This window comes from Dermacentor variabilis, chromosome 3 (genome assembly GCF_050947875.1).
Source record: "Dermacentor variabilis isolate Ectoservices chromosome 3, ASM5094787v1, whole genome shotgun sequence".
In the NCBI taxonomy this organism is placed as follows: Eukaryota; Metazoa; Arthropoda; class Arachnida; order Ixodida; family Ixodidae; genus Dermacentor; species Dermacentor variabilis.
Window position 1 is genome coordinate 67239326 of NC_134570.1, and position 19774 is coordinate 67259099.

A 19774-nucleotide genomic window follows, 5' to 3' on the forward strand; every position below is an offset into this window, starting at 1 on the left:
GGAAATGCATTAGCATTGAATCAATGTAACTACACGACGTATTGCTACCGGAGAATTGCGGTGGCAATTCTTTTTGCGCCTCCCTAATTAGTCCCTAAGAACACTCGGCGCCATCTAGCGCCGCAAGCGCGAAGCCTGAGCGTGGGCTCCGAAATGCATGGCGCGCCGGTGCTTGCGAACACTGCGAAAGACGTCACGCGGCAACTACCCTGGTCTCCTCTCTCTCGCGATTCTTTATGGACAAGCTGCGCCATCTAGGGGCACTGCCGAGAAGTGCGCCCGTGGCCTCCGAGACGAGAAGCGTGGCGCGCCGGTGCCTGCGAACGCTGAGAATTGTTCCCTGGCTTGGGCCGCGCACTCAGTGGCACAAACCCAAGTGACCCACGTTGGTGAGAGGTTCATTGAAGAGCGGCACGCACATATTCGCACGTACTCAGTGACCCTAGTTAGTATCAAATATGTAATTGGAGATCGGCACAGACCGAGTGGTGCATGCCCAGTGCTCCAAGTCGGCGTCATGGAGTTCATTCGAACAGCGCCGCTTACCCAATCTCGCGTCTACAGTGACTCATGCCGGCGCGATAGAGGTTCGTCGATGAGCGTTACGTATGTGCACTTTGCCACATACTCAGTGACCGAAGTTGTGCCGACGGTTGGTGTCGAACTCTGTGCTCAGCGGCCCGATGCGCTACGCCATTCGACCACTGACTACCCAGTGATCCAGGTAGCCGCGAAAACGCTTTGATACGAACATATGAATACAAACATGCATAAATACAGACGCATATCCCCCGAAAATCGCATGAAGTACCCAAAGAACGCTAATGCAATAAGATTTGGCGTTCCAGCTATAAGATCGTGCAGAACTGTTAAAGCCACTATTATGGGAAACGTATCTACAACATGAATGTATTTCTCGAGTTGGAATATACCGAGTATCACGCCTCTCAGGAGTCCTGTTAGGCATAAACGACCTCACTATTTGGTGGCTTCAATTTTGCTATTCTATAATGAGCACGGATGTGAATAATTATGTACTTAGCTAACTATAGCGAATTTATTGTTAAAGATTGTTTCGCTGCTAATATTTATCTAGCTAGTCGCGTAGCCTACCTGTAAAAGTGCTATGAGCCCAGGTATGACAGTTTCCTAAAACAAAAGAAAGTGTCCCACATAAAAACATCGAAAACGCGAAGCGGAGCGGCGTCGTGTGGCGGCGACAAGCCCCTAGGAACGCCGTGAACATTTAGGACACTAACGCGGAGTGCAGATGCGTCGATTTGATGAAGTGAGACAGCAGCGGATCTTCAAAACTCGATAGAATACCCCGCAACAAAACTCGAAAACGTTACTCGCAATGCACAGCTCGAAGGAGCGCGCAACGGCGTTCAGCGTTTGATTGGACATTTTCGCATGTACACAGCTCACAAGAAGTGCTTGGTTGTCTTCGGATTTTTTGTTTCAGCGCATTGCTGTCTGTTCGAAGGTTTTAACGCAATAGCGTTAAGGGCCCCGTGTTGCCGAAAATCTGGTGTCGGTGTTCCGCGTCCTGCACCCAGCGTCGACTGTCCTTTCGGCAAAAATCATTCCGAACCACGCATACCCAACCATGCAGGCCCTTCATGTACTGCAAAGAAGTTACTGAACGGCATTTCTGAAGTGTAAATACGCCAGAAAAATCGTAAAGTGCGACTTACACACAACCTACAGACATGATGGCGTCGGATTGTAGTTTGAATATACGAGAAAACATAACTCTGTTACGTGGAAACTCAAACACAAACCCCTTTTCTAGAATTTCTAAAACTCATAGAGCCGCCATGGCCTCCGAGATTTGCGCGCGCCGGCACGTTCAAATCCAAAGGCCATAAAGAGACGCGCACGTTTCCTTGCACCACCTCCAGATGGCACTCGCCACCACCGCATCCTAGAGTTACTGTATAGGGCTCCCTCAGGGAGCCAGAGTTGGGCTTCTGTTTTCCACGTGCCCCTCCGTTGCTATTCTCCAAGCGCAGTAACGTAGAACTCCGAATTGCTGCAGAGAAGCTACTCTAACAGTGGCAACATGGCAGCACCCATACAGCGCCAACCACCCGCTTCAATCCCAATTCGCGTTTGTTACCGACTCTCCGCCTTATCAGCAAGAAACAAGCGGCAGAATCCGTCATCGCTAAGTCTCATGTCAAGCTGAAGTCAAATCATTAGGTATGTGTTGTCGCAATTATTAAGATCGGCTGTTTGCTAGGACTATAGACAAACCATAAAGCTGATTTGCTTTCTAGTTAGCAGATGGCGCCACAGCATTAGCATTGGTGATGCGTTAACGATGCAGAAAGCTATAGAAGCCTAATTATTCACTGCATCATTAATTTACTACCCTGCTCTAGCATGGTACGTGATGACGGTAGCGAGCAAACGCAAAGTAGATGCCAAATAGACGCCGAGCAGACGCTGTGGCACAGGTGAACATTTGGTAAGGGGTATTTGCCCGTACTGCTTGCTAGGGAGGCTGCAAGGTAACTGTAGGAAAATCGTATAGGTAAAGCGAAGTCCTGCTGTCGCATGTGTGTAAACGCAGTTTATGGTCACGGCATCAAATTTTTTACATCAATCCACCAACCGTGGAGCATGTAACATGATTGCAAGCAGACGCTGAGCAGACCACGCGACGCGGATGAGCACCTCTCGAGGGGAATTCATCCTTCCTATTGGCTAAGCATTCATGTACCTTCCACAGTGCTTGAAACCAGCTTGTGAGATGGATTCTCTCTGTAATACCTTCGTGATCTTGAGGGTGTAATAAATGAAAGAGCCCCTGCGCGAACGAGAGCTCTGGCTTCACTGCACAAAAGTGTATTGCAAGATGGCGGAACTATGCCCAACTCTGGCTCTCTGCGGGAGCCATATACAGTGACTGTACCACATCGCAGGCCGATGCAAGAGGCCGCGTTTCTACCAGAAAGCTCGCCTTCGTGCACAGCGTTCGCCGCCAACGCTTCCCGGTAAACATTACGGTTACATAAACTGCAGTTGCCAGGAACTGTGAGAAGCAGTCTGGGATCTTTTGACTGCTGTCGCCTTCCACTCTTAAAGGCGAAGCTTAAGCGCCCTCCAAATTTTTGATAGCCTCAACTATGTTTCATTCAAACATCAAAGTCAGTAGCGCGAGTGAATATGATGTGCGATTTAAAAAAGTTTATATGAAAGCAGTTCCTTTAATGATGCTTGCTGAAATAATCTTTTTTGGCGCTCTTTGGCATTCCTTGGCCCTTGCGCCAATAAAATCCATATGTCACCATCATCAAATATTATTTCGATATGTGTGCAAATAAAAATGTTTACACTCAGTGGCTTTTTTGCAGTACATAACTGCCAACCAGGCAAGCATGCTTTACAGGCACGTGGGTACGCTGTTTATTCGTGATATTCTATTACCCGGAGTGAGGGGCGTATCCAGGAGTAGGTGAGGGGGAGGGGGGTTGAGCTAATGGAGCTCACTTGCGTCTTAAATCTTCACTCAGTTATTTTTTTCACTCCACTCCCCCAGAATCCACATATCATCATCATCAAATAATATGTCAATGTATGTATAAATAAAAGAAGTTCACACTCTGTTGCTTTGTTTGCAATACACAAGTGCCAACCAGGCAAAGCACGCTTTACAAGCACGTGGGTACGCTGCTTATTAGTCATGTCCCTTTAACCGGAAGGAGGGGCGTATCCGGCAGTGGGGGAGGGGGGTGAACTTATGCAGCTCACTTGATTCTTCAATCTTCACTCAGTTATTTTTTCACTCTCTACTCCCCCAAGGCATCCTAAAGGGCGCCATCTTTGGTAAGGCATTTACCGCGCCTCTTTCTTTTTCGTCTCGCCGGTGTACGATAGCGAGCAGTGTGCTCATGATGCTCTGTGCGACAAGCCTTGCACTTCCTTTTACAGCGAAAGCTGTATATGACTAACCTTCCGTAGTTTTTTCGGCGTCCGGCAACAGAAACTGACTTAGCGATTTCTAACAAACCCATACACAATGGGTTTCATTGTTTGCTTTGCGTGTGATCCCTCCCGTACAGGTGCAGTGCGGCGGTGCAGACGTCAAAATGCGGAACAGATTAGAACGCTCGCCGAGAAAAATAGCGGGACGTCAAGGTTACCGCAGTGTATAATCAGGAGAGGTATCGGCGCTAAAAACAGCTGCGTTGGGATGTGGCGGACACCTATGGTTCTTACACCCGACGAACAACATGCGTACGAGGAGAGCCGGAGGGAACGGCAACGAGAATGTAAACAGCGCCGGTGCGGAACGACCGCCGACGAAGAACGTTCCCGCGATGTTGAATGAACAAATGACAACCATTTCAGTCTGTGAAGATGAAATGGCAGCGAAAGCACTTTGCTTTTGTTTGAAAGCTTTCACTGTCGTCTGCTTAAATGCGCTCTAAAATGTCAAAAGTAAAGCGCTCTCATAAGCCGAATTAGCACAGAAAGAAAAGCCGATACCCTGAAAATCAAATCAACGTGCTTAGAAGTAATAATTGAGAAAACATCTCATAAGAAACTATCAAGATTGAGATATTTCAGCACATGATTCATGTTTATTAAACATTCTCGCCTAACTGTTTGAGACAATTATAAATGTTGCGGTTACAAAAATCCAGGCCCATTCTTTATGAAACAGATGAAAGTCAGTTCTGCGATCCTCTTTGTGATACCCTTGCTGCAACATGCTGATTTAGTCCGGATTCTCTTGAAAAAAAAAACCATTGTTGCAGTCAACTGTTGCAGTCAATTCTTGCATATAGTGGTCCATTTCTGTCTGGCACATTCGATAATTGCATAGGATATAGGCTAAAGAAAGTTGTACCATTGTGGGTGCGTAGGCTACTGACGCAATCTCCTTGCACCTTCCTTTCTTTCTCTCCAATTTTCGGCAATAGGTGTATTTGTTAGCAGAACCCCCTTAGAGCACCCTTACTGCAACTTTGCATTGCTTCAGATTGCTAAAAGGGTACACATTGCGGATACATCTTACACAGCTTAACTTTTTAACCGAATAATAAGCCATACAAGGACTTTTCCCTGTGCTTCGTTCCAAGTCAGAGTAGGTAGACTACGTACGTCGTTATTCAGTTTCGTGTGTATGGCGCCCAGGATACTACGCCGTGCATTGCCTCATCACTTAATAGAAACACTGAGTGACTGGCACTGTGAGAAGCCTGTTAACCACAGAACGCGATGAGGTGAGGAAGTTGTTCATGTGCGACATTTAAGAACAGAAAACATGTTTCTGCCTTACGTACGTGTAGGTCCCCCAAAAGATGGATAATAAAGTGTTCTAATTCATATTCGTAGAAAATTTTGGTCAAATCTGCCACTGTCGCGTTGGCGCTCTCTTCCATAGGGGTAAGGGGATGAGAAAGTGCAGGGATAGTTATTTGCAGGCTAATTGCCCGAACGGGACCCTTCGTGTCCATCATTGCATGTTGTCCGGAGTTAGAAAACGAAAACCCTCTCCTGCATGGCACTGCCGATAGCACGATATGCCAGTTAAGGTTTCGGAGGCCATCATTTTTACATATTATTGGTTGCCCCTGCTCTTCAGACGAGTGGGACGCGCTGCACGCTATCTTTTTTTCGCCACAAGCAAAGTTAGTTCTAAATCATTGAATTTAGTGCGTCAGAAACTTGGCTGATTAAGAGCAACTTTACAACAAATGATTGAGGACCTTAATGGAGAGAATGGAATAATGGGGCGAATATTACTATGCCGAGAATAAAGATAACGATCAAGCCTGGCAAGGGAACAGAGTTCAGGATCGCCAATCAGCCTCTAGAGTCTGTAAAGAGTACGTTTACCTAGATCTATTACTCACAGGGGACCCTGATCATGAGAAGGAAATTTACAGAAGAATAAAAGCGGTTTGGAGCGCATACTGGAGACATTGTGGGATTCTGACTGTAAGCTTACCATTATGATTGAGAAGGAAGGTGTACAATTAGTGCATTCTACCGGTGCTAACATATGGGGAAGAAACTTGGAGACTTACAAAGAAGCTTGAGAACAAATTAAGGTCTGCGCAAAGAGCGGTGGAAGGAAGAATGTTAGGCGGAACATTAATGAAGAGATAGAACGAGAGCGGTGTGGATCAGAGAGCAAACGGGGATAGCCGATATTCTAACTGACATTAAGAGAAAAAAGTAGAGCTGAACAGGTCACGTAATGCTTAGGTTAGATAACCGGTGGACCACTAGGGTTACAGAATGGGTGCCAAGAGAAGGGAGGTGCAGTCGAAGACGGCCGAAGCCTAGGTAAGACGATGCAATTAGGAAATTCGCAGGCGCTAGTTGGAATTGGTTGGCGTATGACAGGGGTAATGGGAGATCGTAGGAAGAGGCCTTCGTACTGCACTGGACGAAGACTGATGATGATTATGATGATGATGATGACGACGATTAGAACGCACTTAAAGAGGAATTTCCGAAGCTAGTGTTAATAAAAGCATGCGGTCAAAACCAACAAAAGCGGTGCACATGGCAAGCGCGAACTCAACCCCCGTACATTTATGATTAGTTGTGCATTTACTATAGCTATGGCCACAGCTACAATAAATTTTATATAGCTAAAACAAGTAGTATAGTACGACACACCCAGCTAGCCTGTATAGGGTAGCTCTTCTGGCCGAAGCACTAGATGGTATACGATTTGGATGGGCAGGGAGATGTTTTTTACAATACCTTTCACAAGGGCCCATTATGCATATGCTGAGCCCAGACATGAACTCGGACTTCCGTATAACCTTCAAAAATGATGTGTTACAATTTCAAAAGTTACCAGTAACAATGTATCATTGTTCACCGTTGTGTACCGCTAGAGCGGCAACTCCCTAAATGCACCCTTCAACCCTCGCACCCCAGCCCATTGTCTCCGCGCGTTCTGCGCGAGGTCAGCCTGCTCTCCTTAGCTTGATTGTTATTAATAAATATTTCGAATTCAATACAAATAAATAAACGCAAAAACAATAAAATTTATCAAATAGTTTTTAGCTGAGTACCAGAATTATGACCAGAGCACCGATTACTACACCGCAAAGAGGAGGATGTAGAAGTTTAAACGTCGTGATTCGTAATATATTATAGCTTTTGGTAGTTTAAATTCTGTTATAGGTTGAAATGATTTGCTCATAAAAGCACTAAAATTTATTATTTTGCAAAAAAGTTACCAATTACATCTCTCATCATGTCATCCTAGATAAAATTACTTTTGAACACGATTTAAAGGACTTCTTTAGCTCCATTCAATTACCTAAATTCCCAGCCGGAACGCTTTGTTCGATGTCTTGTGGTTAACCATAGAAGAAAAAAATGTACCGCAGAAGCTGAAGTGGAGAAATGCTATAGGGATTTACAGAAGAGGCGTATGTCCGTTGCTAGGCGACTGGGCTGAATACGCGCAGAACGGGCCCTTCTGGAATGTACTTCTTTTCCGACCAGGGCACGATGCTAAACGATGCGCGGCGCCTGGCGCCGGAAACCGTCGGTGACAAAAGTGTCCGCTGTTTATTGGACACCAGCTGTTGTGCCTGAAGAGGACAGCAGCTCTCTTTGGCCATTACTGGGCCTTACAGCAAGAAAACAAAAAAAAAACAAGCCCATTCTTCTGAAGAGGGCAGATCGGGGGCACGGAGAGCGCATTCTCTCACCTCAAAGTACTCGCGTTCGGTGGACGAGATGACGGTGCCGCTCCTCATGGGTCTCATGTCTCCCCCCATGGGCGACGCCATCATGACCGTGTTGGGCTGCATCTGCATCATGGGCCCCGCAGCGCCGTAGTCGTAGTAGGCGGGCGGGGGAGGTGCGTTGTCGTAGTATTGGACGTTGACCAGAAACTGGTCGCGGCTGGGTGACATGCCGTCGCCGTAGAAGCCCTGCGCTGTGAAGGCGTCCTCGAACGGCCGCCGCCTGCGCGCAGGCAAAGCGTGCTGTCATGCTCGGGCACCCTTATTTGCGTCTGCTTAATTCAATAGTCCTTAAAAAAGTGCCTCCCGGAATTTGTCGCTCACGGCCAACGCCGCCGACGCCGACGAGACCGGTTTTCTGCGACACGAGCTCCTTAACACTGTCGCGTTAAAAATGATTAACCTTCTTCGAGCCATGCGTTAATTTGCCACGTTGCCATCCCATGTTGCCGATTGGTTCGTTGTTTTTAAAGCAATGATTTTTTTTGTTCTTCTCACCACTTTGCGGTTTATCAGCTTCTGGCCGTTTACTGCGAGCTAGGGACGCACTGGATGTCACTAGGTGCTACTAGGCAAACGCTTCTATATATAGGGTTTATTTGGCGGCCAAGTAGGATCTCCCACCTTAGTTCTGCGTAGCAACAACAATAACAAAAACTTCCTACATAAAACCTAAACATATTGACACGCGCACTTGTTTATCTTTATCCGGCGATCGGATTTCACCGGCTAACAAATGCTAAAGACAGCGCGCACTACAGACGCGCATTTCTGTATCGCAAGTTTCTCTAATGTTATCGATGGTTCTATCTGTTGCCTATGTTGTCGCTACTACTTAACGCTACTACTACTCTGTGTTTGTGTATGTATGTGCGTGTGCTTGTGCGTGCATGCGCGTGTGCGTGCGCGTATGTGCGTGCGTGTATGTGTGTGCTCGCGCATGTGTGTGTGCTGCAATGATAAAATGTTTGTTTGTCTTACGCAAATATATCGCCAATGTTATATTTGAAATTTATTTCTTAGCCCACTTTAAAATATTGAAGTAACGAAGTCATGAAACTCAAGCTGAAATTATGGCGCAGCGCAAGTCGCTATCCTAACACACAGTCTCCTGCTTCAAGCCGTGTTCATAGGAGAAGACGCCAGCACGTATACATGTTGTGGACCAAAGTTCTTTTACACCTAGAGCAAAGTACCTAGGTTAGAGAACTTTATTCGAGTTGTAAAGACGATGGGTGCCGCATGTCCCTCGCAGATTAAACCAATGTGAAAACAGTGCGTCACTTCACGACACTGAAGTGAAAGATGTGACTGATTTTTGCTAATGCCGTGCACGCGGCTAATTTTTCTCCTCCCTCTAAAGCAAAGCTCGCCCAAGCACACGTTCACTGAGACTTACGTCCAAGGTTGCTATGCCAGTGGGCGGTTCACGGTAAATTTTAGTATGCACGTTCTATTCGGTTATTCAACGCCGCGACCTCACTGTTGCGCTCGGCTCAGTATATACGTGTCTGCGTTCACCAATATTTGTTCGTTCTGCTTTGCTTGGCGTTCCATCATACATTTGTTTCGCCGGTCACACACACACACGCACGCACACACACGCACACGCACCTCTTTTAACGCTGGCCATAAGGAACCGCGCCGGCGAAATGACGTCACTTGCAGGTTTGAGCACTGATACTGTTTTGCACGCTTAATAATTAATAGTCTGAAAATATTTAGAATAAAAGGCAAGCGAAGTGGATGTTGTTTCATGACATTTGTTGATGGGTTGCCATTCTTGAAATTCCGAGGAATAGTTTAGTCAAGTGACGTAAGCCTCGGTATGAGCAATCTTATAATTGAATATAACCCGCATATAGATAAGCATATAGCATACATATAGCTCTACCACACCAAACCATACTACCGGTAAATCTGGTTCCGTATTCAGAAGAAAGCTGTTACGTTTCACATCAAAGTACAAAGTTCATTTTGGCATCAGTGCATAACTGTGCAGTTGTCGAGAGTGCAGGCAAAGCGCACAAAATAGGCTGGTGAGGTTTGGTAACCCTTGAACAAATACTCACATTTGCAACACGGGAGGGAGGGAGGGAGGGAGGGAGGGAGGGAGGGAGGGAGGGAGGGAGGGAGGGAGGGGGCGTGCGGGGGTGGACTGCGGCCGGTATGCTAGAGGGAGATTTAACGAGTGAAGGAATAGCCTCACCTCTTTGACCAGTCGACAGATAGTACGGGTCCCGCGGGCGGCGACGGCGATTTAGACGCAGGTGTCGCCGCTCCCGATTCCCGTTCCGGAGACGCGCTCTTGGACCCCCCTTTTTTCTTCGGAGAACCCTTTTTGGAGCCCTTCTTGGATCCTTTCTTTCCTTTGGACCCTTTCTTGCCCTTGGAGCCCTTCTTGCCCTTGGAGCCCTTCTTGCCCTTGGAACCTTTCTTGCCCTTGGAGCCCTTCTTGCCTTTGGAGCCCTTCTTTCCTTTCGAGCCTTTCTTTTTCTTCTTCTTGGCATCGTCATCATCTTCTTCGGGCATCTTGGAACGCTTGTAACGCGCCTCCGGTTCCCGGGTTAGCCAAGTGTCCGATTACTGCGTGATAGTCAAAAAGTAATTTATATTTGCAGCTCTGTTTTACATTGCACAGCAAAATTAATTATTTAATTAGTTGATATATTGATTCATTCATTCATTCATTGGTAGCAATAAAAAGCTACAGCACTTTGTATAGTGCACCTCAAGCAGCGACATGCAAAAAAAATGTGTACCTTGTGTGACCTTGGCAACAAGAATAAGAGAACTTGGGAACAAGACGAAAAAAAAAAAAAAACCGGCGGAGACACTTAAGACTGCTTGCGTGTGGGGATGCGAGAGTATTATACCGGTTGTAGACCTTGGAACGTCGTGAACGCGCTCATTTCATGCACTCATGACGTAGCGCCACCTCCTCCACATTGGCTGCGCCGTTACGCGCCCAATGACGCACGCACTAGGCACACATTTAGTCAGCCAGAACCGCGGAGCCTCCATGGCGTCGCGAAAGCGTGCTCGTATCGCACCCTGGAGGCCCGGCTTCAATTCCCACCCGGACCTAACTACACCAATTTATACCAATTTTATACTCAATGTATACCAATTAATATAGCAATTTTCAGCGACATATTAATTTACTTTGTTTACAGGAACCTCCCCTGAGAAATTTGATCTCAATACGAGCACCTTTTGACGTGTTTTTACTCTTTGCGCCGTCGGCCATTTTTGGCGCAGTCTTTCGGTGCCGCCGTCGACGACCATTTTTCGCGAAATGGAACACATAATGCTTTCGCATTAATCATCTCGATCGTATTGAGACCGTTCGACACAATGAGGCGCCTGAAACACTTTAGGAACATTAAAGTAAGTGGCCCAGTTTCCCTTTGATACACATAATGAAGAAATCGGTGAATTGTTGAATAAAAGCGCAGAGTAAAAGTACACAACCAGAAAAACAATGCCGAGTACGAGGGCGCCACAGGTGAAAAACTGAGCAATCGAAAAGAAGTCGTTTGCTCAGTGAACTCTACATATATGAAACCATGGCTTCTGTAACATGTTCGATGCAGCCTGGCGTTTAAGTCAATTGAAATACTCAAAGAATTGCATTCGCACGATTGTACAAGATAGGCGTACACAGAACTTCACCTCCAAGAATGCAGATGGAATGAATTTAAAAAATTAACTCTGGTGTGTTGCTTGCCAGACCCACGATCTGATTGTGAGGGACGCCGTGGCGGGAAGTCGACCCACTGGGGTTTTTTAACGAGCACTCAATGCATGACACACGGGTATTGCATTTCGCCCCCATTTAACGGAGCCGCGCCGGCCGGAATTTGTTCCCGAGACTTCGTGCTTAGAAGCGTAACGCCACAGTCATTAAGCAACGCAGCGGGTGCGGAAGGAATGTAAATGAGCCACACATCAAGAAAGAAGGGCGCTACCAAAGAACACGTTATTTTTTTTTTGAACATCTCACAATAGGCAGTATCAATGACGTTGCTTTTTTTTGTCAACGCATTGTCGAGGCTAGCATTGCTTCAACGCCCAAGAGGAATAAAAAAATACGCACCTGATTCCGAACTGTAGATAGCAAACAACTAAACAACGCCGTGCGGCGGCTACAAAGCAATACGTGACTTTTTCCGTTCAGCACGAAACAGGACCATGCCTAACCACGCGGAATCATGTCATCCGGCTAAAAACCGACTCAAATGGCGATGTATGTAGTTTCGCACTCCTATGACAAGACTATGATCCTTGTCACGTCATTCGTGTCAACGTACTTTTTTTTTTCGTTCACTTATTGTCATCAGGTGTTTCGAACCAGTTGTGATCCCGAAGTAGAACGTATCCCCAATTCTTCATGTTTCCAATTTTCCAAATCTTCCAGCGCCACGCCCGATTAATAATGGGAAGAAACCATGTACTACTTCTAGAATTTACTCCGCATGCCGTTCACATTTATCGCTATCACCATGCGCGATCATCGACTGAGATCTTACAAAACTGGCCTTCAGCGTCAGGCACATGAACAGAACTATATAAACGCGCCAGTGTTCCTAAATGTGGACAAACCAAACGCACATTAAAGCACGCCGCAGTGCGTGCGCTGTTCTAACAAATGCTCGCCCAGCCGCCGGGACACTCGACGTAGCATGGTATCACTGCTATTCACAGTGGGCTCGCCCTAATGAGCGGATCGCCGTCGACCTTCTCTATAGGTCATGACGTCTCAGAGATACGAGGGTTGATCCAGAAATAAGGTTCTCAAAGAGCTCCAGCCACACGGGAAGGTGCGAGGCGAAATCCGGCAACGCGGCCTGCGCGCGGCCGTTCCCCCACTCTCGATTCCCCCCGGCCGCGCTTCGCTGCGACGCTCATTCATGGCTCAGCAGCAGTCCGATATGGAGGTTCCCATTGATGATCCCGCCAAGAGCGAGGTTCGTTACGTAATTCGCTTTTTGCGCGCCAAAGGGCACCCACCCGTGATTATTCATCGTCAGTTGACAGAGGTGTATGTCGACATGTCCGTCCAACACGTCCGAAAGTGGTGCAGGGAGTTTAGTGCCGGTCGGAAGGAAGTTCACGATGAAGAACGGAGTGGAAGGCCGCCACTTTCGGAGGCAGTTATCGAGGTGGTCCATCGCGAAGTGCTTCAACACAGGAAGACCACCGTCCGTGAACATGTTGCTCAGATTTCCTGGGAGTTCTTACGGTACAGGACAGAAAGCTTTGACTGAAAAATTGGGGCATCACTAGTGTTTTCCTCGATGGGTACCGCGGCTATTGGCATCAGACCACAAGGAGAAACGCCTTGACTGTGCTCGCCAGTTTCTTCAAAAGTGTCAAGAAAATAAGGGAGGGTTCTTAAACTCCATTGTTACGAGAGACGGAACATGGGTGTTTCATTTCACTCCCGAAATGAAACAAAAATCCAAACAGTGGCGTCACCCAGAGTCACCAGTCGCAAAGAAGTTCAAACAAACACCTTCTGCTGGCAAAGTCATGACTAGTGTTTTTTTGGGGATCACGAGGGGATACTGCTGATCGATTTCATGGAACGTGGGACAACAATCAACTCAGACAGTTCTTGTGCAACACTAAGAAAACTCAGGCGAGCTATCCAGAACCGCCGGCGAAGACGACTGGCAGCCGGTGTAACGTTGCTGCACGGCAACGCCCGACCTCACGATTCCCGTCAAACCCAGGAACATTTTACAAACTTTGGGTGGACTGTCATGCCCCCCACACTGTACAATCCAGACCTCGCGCCTAGTGATTATCCCTTGTTCTCCAAGTTAAAGGAACATTTGAGTGACCAACGCTTCTGGGGCGACGATGAAGTCAAAAAACAGGTCAAACGCTTCCTCAACAAGTTGGTGGCGGAATTGGGATATTGGGATACAGAAATTGAAGCACCGTCTACAAAAATGCGTAGAAGAAAGGCGATTATGTAGAAAAATAGAGCAAAGTTTCATCTTTCCAATGATGTAAATTTCTATGACAATAAATAACGTTGTCTATTTCTAAAATTCATGGGAACCGTATTTCTGGATCAACCCTCGTAGCTGGATACCGTTGCTATACCGCGGACCTGCTGATTCTGGCAGGTGCGTGTGATTTTATTTATCATGAATCTTTTATCGTCGTAGAGGAATAAAATTCACTGACGATTACGACAGTCCTGAAAGCAAAATTTGAGTGCAGCTCTATACGTATTTCCATTTCTCGTGTCAATATTTCACATCATGATTATTTGGTACACGGTTTATATTAGGAAGAGAACGCTGACAGCAGCGTGGCTGGTGCGGGCAATCTGTCTCGTGCGGCACATTGCAAATGGAGCGAAGTGTGGCGCGTCTGCCTCGCAAATCGGGAGATCGCAAGGTTGAGGCAGCGCGTGGGTGACGCATGGGCGCAATTCACAGCCGCCGCAGACAGACCTCTGCTCATGCAGTGCTTTGTTTCCATATATGGTATCGGTGCACGGGCTCGCTGCATGCCTTATCGATGGTGTCAATTTGTGAACACACAACGGCGTGCTACTGTGGCGCCATCTCGTAGCGGTCGTCGCTGCAGAGCTCGTTTTGCCCGGCACTACGTTATTATCGTCACACTTTGGTCGTGCCATCCACGTCCGCGTTCCTCCTCGCGCTCTCTTCTCTATCGCCTTATTTCATTCCCCGCTGCGCTCCGCCTTCGCTCCTTCATCCTTAGCTGCGCTCGTTCGCTCGATTACGTCGATGGACGCCGCGGCCGCCGAGGGCCGCCAACGCTCACCTCTAAAGAAAAAGCTTTGCCACAGGTTACGGCGGCCACAATTTGAAGTGGCTCGATTAGAAATCGCCAAAAAAATGTTTGCTTTTATATTCCACCCAAGCGTGTCTGTGCGCTAGCGACGTCATAGGTATCTTGTTTACAAACATAAAGCATGTTCAAAAACAATAAAGCGTCTCGAGATGCCTTGCGCGTGGCACTCGACACCAAGAAGAGAGCCGTTCTACGTACGCCACGATACATGGTCGGCCGATCGACCGTTGCACCTCAGCTGCGAAGCTGACGTGCAAGAACAGTGCGCACTCGTCGATACGCAGCGGAGTGCTAATGCGCGAGCAGCGACGCGACGTCTTTCTTTCCGCCAGTGCTGAGCTCACCATGCAAAGGCGTCGTCGTCGAAGCCGGCGTCGATTTCCAGCGACGAGGCGGCCTCGGGCAAGCTACAGATGTTCGGCCTCCGAACGTGCGGCAAAAGCGGGCCGCCGCGTTCGCCGATCGCACGTGCGTGGCGTTTGCTTCCTCTTTCACGATGGATCAGACGCACGGCAGCAAATCATATGCACCTATAGAACTCGCATTACCAATACCCCTTTAACACGTTCTGTATAATCTGTAAAATTCCATCTTAGTTTTCTGTTTGTTTTTACTGCATACTGCCAGATTCACGGGTGATCATCCGTAGTGGGTTGAGCTGTATTTCCAGGCACCAAACGAAACGAAACCAAACCGAACCAAGGAAAACAGCACGTTACATTTTGGACTCACTATAGACTCTAGTTCCCATTGGATGCTCGAGACTGGTGCTCGTACCGGAGCCTTGGTGCAGTCTTCTTCACAAGATTGTATTGCCGCGTACACCGAAAAAGGAATTATTTAATGATTTATTATTAACGGCACTCGTATCACTCCGTGCTCACTAATCTTCCCTTTGTAATTAAGTTCGGAACAACTGGTTGATCCTTTCTATCCCACAATATTTCTTTTTCTCGAGAAAAAGGAGCTTCGGAAGCGTCGTTTCCGGTTGGCTCTGCCTGAATTTAACGTTTCCTCTTATTATACAGCGATTTTCGTGGTCACTGTCACAGGCATGCTTGTTTTGCCATTGATTATTTTCTGATTCCTTCAATGGTGCTTACTTTGATAAGGAGATTGTAATTTCGTTTACTTTCGTATACCTTTTTCTTTCTCGTTTTCTTTGATGCGCTTGGCCTCGGTTTTTATGCTCCTCGTTGGCTCTTTGAACCGCCGCCTCGAATTTCTTTTTTTCAACACAATCTGATTTTCGGCCAGTCACACATAGTGGGTGGACGCTATATTCTCTGTGCAAAAAAAAATCAATTAAATTAGCGGCTATTCATTGCAGTGGGCGCAGAATACGCAGCCTATCGGTTTTCATTACAGGGCGGCACTGCAGCGAAAGCTGCCCATTTCCTCAAGATACTTAGCATGAAAGAGAGAGAGCAAGAATAAACTTTATTTAAAGAATAGATGATAATGATTACTTTCATGCAACGGCACATACCCACGACGTGCGACTGGCTAAGAAGAGGAGGACGCATTTAAAACAACATAACGTAAATTGAATTAATGAATAAAAGGCGGTAAAAGAGTTAAAGAGAGAAACAGAAGAGAAATCATGCAGAAATTCTTGAGGGCGAATGAAATAAAACTCGGAATTAGCATGATAATTTCCAAGAAAAAGGATGATGTCAAATTGATCTTTAAATCCTATCTACCAGATACTTATTTCATTTCACCCTAATTTATTCAAAGGGAATTGCTAACAATTCATTCACCGCCCGATTCATGGCCAATCCTCCAGAGTGGGTTGCGCCATATCACTGGGGAACAAGAACAAGAGCTCAGTAATATTTTTGTGTTGCAAATGAAATTGCTTAAGAGGGTGATTTCGTTTACAACGCCGTCGTCGCTTATCGCTGATATCGAAGGCGAGCCCCTTTACGTTTTTTTTTTCCTAATTCCTTGAAAGGTGTGGGGATTTGGGGAATTCGACGCGCCATTGCGCGGGCGCATTTCACCCATGTCTGCAATCCAAGCCACCTGGCCCTTGCTCCGAACCAGTTTTAGCGGTGGCGTTCCACTCGCCATTGTTCGCAGTGAGGGCGGAGCTAGTGACGTCACGCAGTGGCCCCTGGTGGCTACTGCCGTGACGGAACCGGCTCTCTTCTCCTTGGGACGGCACCCGGTACGTACATGCTTCCTCTCGTCCGCCGACACCTTTGTGACTGGGACTGAGCTCACGCACGGCGCCTTTGCCCGTGCGGGGAGCGCGTACCTCGTGTTGTTTCCTATCCCGACGCTAAGCCGAAGAACGGGTGCCTAGTGCTCGCGCGAGGTCGTACCACGCCGAGCCGCACTCATCGGAGGCCCAAGCCGAAGGAGATTGCCCGAGCTCTCGCGAGTTGGCCCATTGGTTATCGCGAGAGCAAGTAGCATAGCCGCCGGGACTTTTCCTAGCGGCGCGTCCCAGCTTGAGCCTGTGCTCTCGCAGCGACGTGCTACAGGCTCCCCTAGCTGTATTTTTCGCCCTTGGTGCGGGACCCCTTTGGTTCCCCGCCGTCCCGGGACCGGGCGTTTGTGCAGTGTTGGGTGCCGTTGGAGACAATAAACGGTTTCCTTCATCTTAGGGCAATACTGTGTTTTTGCGTGCGTCGCTCGGTAGCCCCTTGTGGCCTGAGCTCGCGCGCAGCGGCGCTAGAGGCTGACGGCTGACGCGGCCCTGTGGCTCGCTAAGCTCGAACCCGCGGTGGTCGGTACTCCTGTGAGACCCCCAGACCCCACAAAGGTTAACTGAAGCACGACAAAAAAGCAAATAAAAATTATACTGTAAGAACTGGACGCATCCGCGAAACATCAAGGACACATCAATGAGTTAAAAAAGATGGCGGACGGCCACTGGTCATGTTCCCCGTCTTGTTCGTTGAGCGCTGTCGATGACGTGTTTCACGATTGCAGTAACTATAACTCGCACAGTTTTCAGAAATAATAAATGAAGTTGCGCGTGACGCAGGAACATCGGTATTTAAACCTCGCTAAGTATATGCGTGACTCCTCGATCGTGGTCCGTGTTTGCAGCAAATTCTGGCTGCTGACTCAGCGTTCTTAACGAAACCGAAGCAGATATGTTTGGTGTTTTGTACCCCTCATTCTCGTGCTTCCAGAATTGGCCTCTCTGCACAGGGCCTCGCTCGTCGGCTATTTCTTTAACCAGCTTCGGCATCTCCACGGTTCGCGCCATTTTTGTTGCTCATGCCATCCGCTTCTTCGCCAATCTCACATATACGGTACGTGTGCGCCACATTTGTGAGACAAGCGATCAGGACAGAAAGTGAGAGAGGCATAAAGGAGAGATGCCTCTACCTGGCAAGGCGAGAAGGACAACGGAAAAAAAATCAAAGTTCCGTTCTTAAAGAAAGATGGTTGAATGCGAACCTTTCCCCCAATGCAAACTGATTCAAAGTCCAAAGCCAATGACCCCGCAACGGACCCCGAAAAATACTGAGCGACCCGATGCTATGCATATGTGATTTGATTGCTTGTTTGGGATTGTATATTTTGAACGTTCAAGTTTAATGAACGCACATCTCATGAAGTTGCATAGCCTTTATTTGAGATCACGTAGCCGTTGATTACACGCACGGACTGACACTTTCACGGAAGGCTATACACTTGCGTTAGCGTACTGCAGCCTCTTCTGCCGTGCACTGCACCCGCAGCCTGCCCATGGTGACGGCCGGGAATGCATTGCGTTACGCGCGTAATGCAATGTAGATATATGCAGTTCGTCTGGGTAGCGTGTCGTTCAACCATCTATCTGTCTTTAAGAAAGGGGCTTTGATTTTTTTTTCCACCACCGGCCAAGCAACTCGATAAGACGCAATAGTTGACCGACTCGGATACGCCGTTTCCCCGTAGTGGTGGCGCTGGCTAACACTCCCAAGATTAGCTCTAGTAGTAACAAATAAATACCCAAGAAAGTGGATGGGGAAACGGCGCCACGATAGCTCAATTGGTTAGAACATCGCACGCGTAATGCGAAGACATAGGATCGTTCCCCACCTGCGACAAGTTGTTTTTTCATCCACTTTCATTGCCATTCATTTATAATTTTTTAAATTCAATTAGTAAGTAGAAGCAATTTCCCCTATCTTGTCCTTGGTGTCTTTGTTTCTTGGCTTCTCATGATACGATTCCCAATGGTGTGTGTTTTATACATTTTTCATACATCGTTGGTGAATTTTTTTTTGTGTGTGTGTGCTCTTCTCCTACTTAGATGACTAGGTATGCGACAATGTTAATGCGCACAGCAAGTAACATATGGAAAAAATGGAAGACACTTTGTCTAGACTAAAGTGTGAAACGGCGGAAGCCTGACGCCATTGCCAATGGCGATTTGTTGCGTCGGAAACACCACGGAGGCACACAACTCGTACACTGTTATGTGAATGATTGTGTATTTATTAAATGCCTGCAACGTCGTTCTGGACGAAGCGTCTGTTAATGTAGTTTGTGGCCGCCTGGAACTGTTGCAGCACCGTTTGTGGATCAGAAGGAGACGCGTCTTCGGTGTCGGGGTGTAGTTGGTCATCCTCATCATCCACTTCGCTCGATTCACTTGTACTTGCTCGGCTTGCCGCGGCAACATGGCGGTCACGTCGCTTCCGAGCTTTATTTGCCTTGGTACCCGGAGATGCAGCGAGTCGCTTCAAACGCATTGCCTCTCTAGCGTTGGCCCGTCGCGTCCCTGGACTTTGTGGTGTCGGACGCGCCTCGCCGTCCTGATGCATGCGACGTATACGCTCAGCCTCTCTTGAGCGCCGCTTACGTTCAGCGGCTGCCGCACGTCGTGTGTTGGGAGACACTGGTTTGGCGAGACGAGGAATTCTTCCCACACGATACCGCAAAGTAAACCGCCGCCACCGCCGCCGCCACACCACACCCAAGCAGATGGTCGCCACGCGCGCCTCGCGACAGTGACGTCAGGCCACACAGCGCCCAATCGGGAGGTCACCTCAAACGCCTGACGACAGTGACGTCAGGGCGCACCATCGAACACACGGCCGCCACGCGTGCCAATGTGATGAGTCATCCCGCGCGGTGCCGAACCATCCCGACACCCGCACTTGACGACAGTGACGTCACGCACGTGAGCCAATCAGTAGGCGCAAACCTGCACCTAGCGACAGTGACGTCACAACACAGAGGAGACCAAT

At 47.9% G+C, this 19774-nt stretch overlaps 1 protein-coding gene across 2 annotated transcripts in view; it reads right to left on the reverse strand.

Moving 5' to 3' along the window:
• LOC142575807 (membrane metallo-endopeptidase-like 1) overlaps positions 1–15035 on the reverse strand; it is a 78317-nt gene extending 63282 nt beyond the window's left edge. For both annotated transcript variants that reach the window (XM_075685471.1, XM_075685470.1), the window contains exons 1-3: positions 14918–15035; positions 9943–10319; positions 7698–7956 (exon numbers count right to left, since the gene is read on the reverse strand). In XM_075685471.1, coding sequence (XP_075541586.1) covers positions 7698–7956; positions 9943–10265 — 582 coding nt within the window. In that variant the 5' untranslated portion in view covers positions 10266–10319; positions 14918–15035. The remainder of the gene's footprint in view (positions 1–7697; positions 7957–9942; positions 10320–14917) is intronic.
• Positions 15036–19774: the final 4739 nt, after the last annotated feature.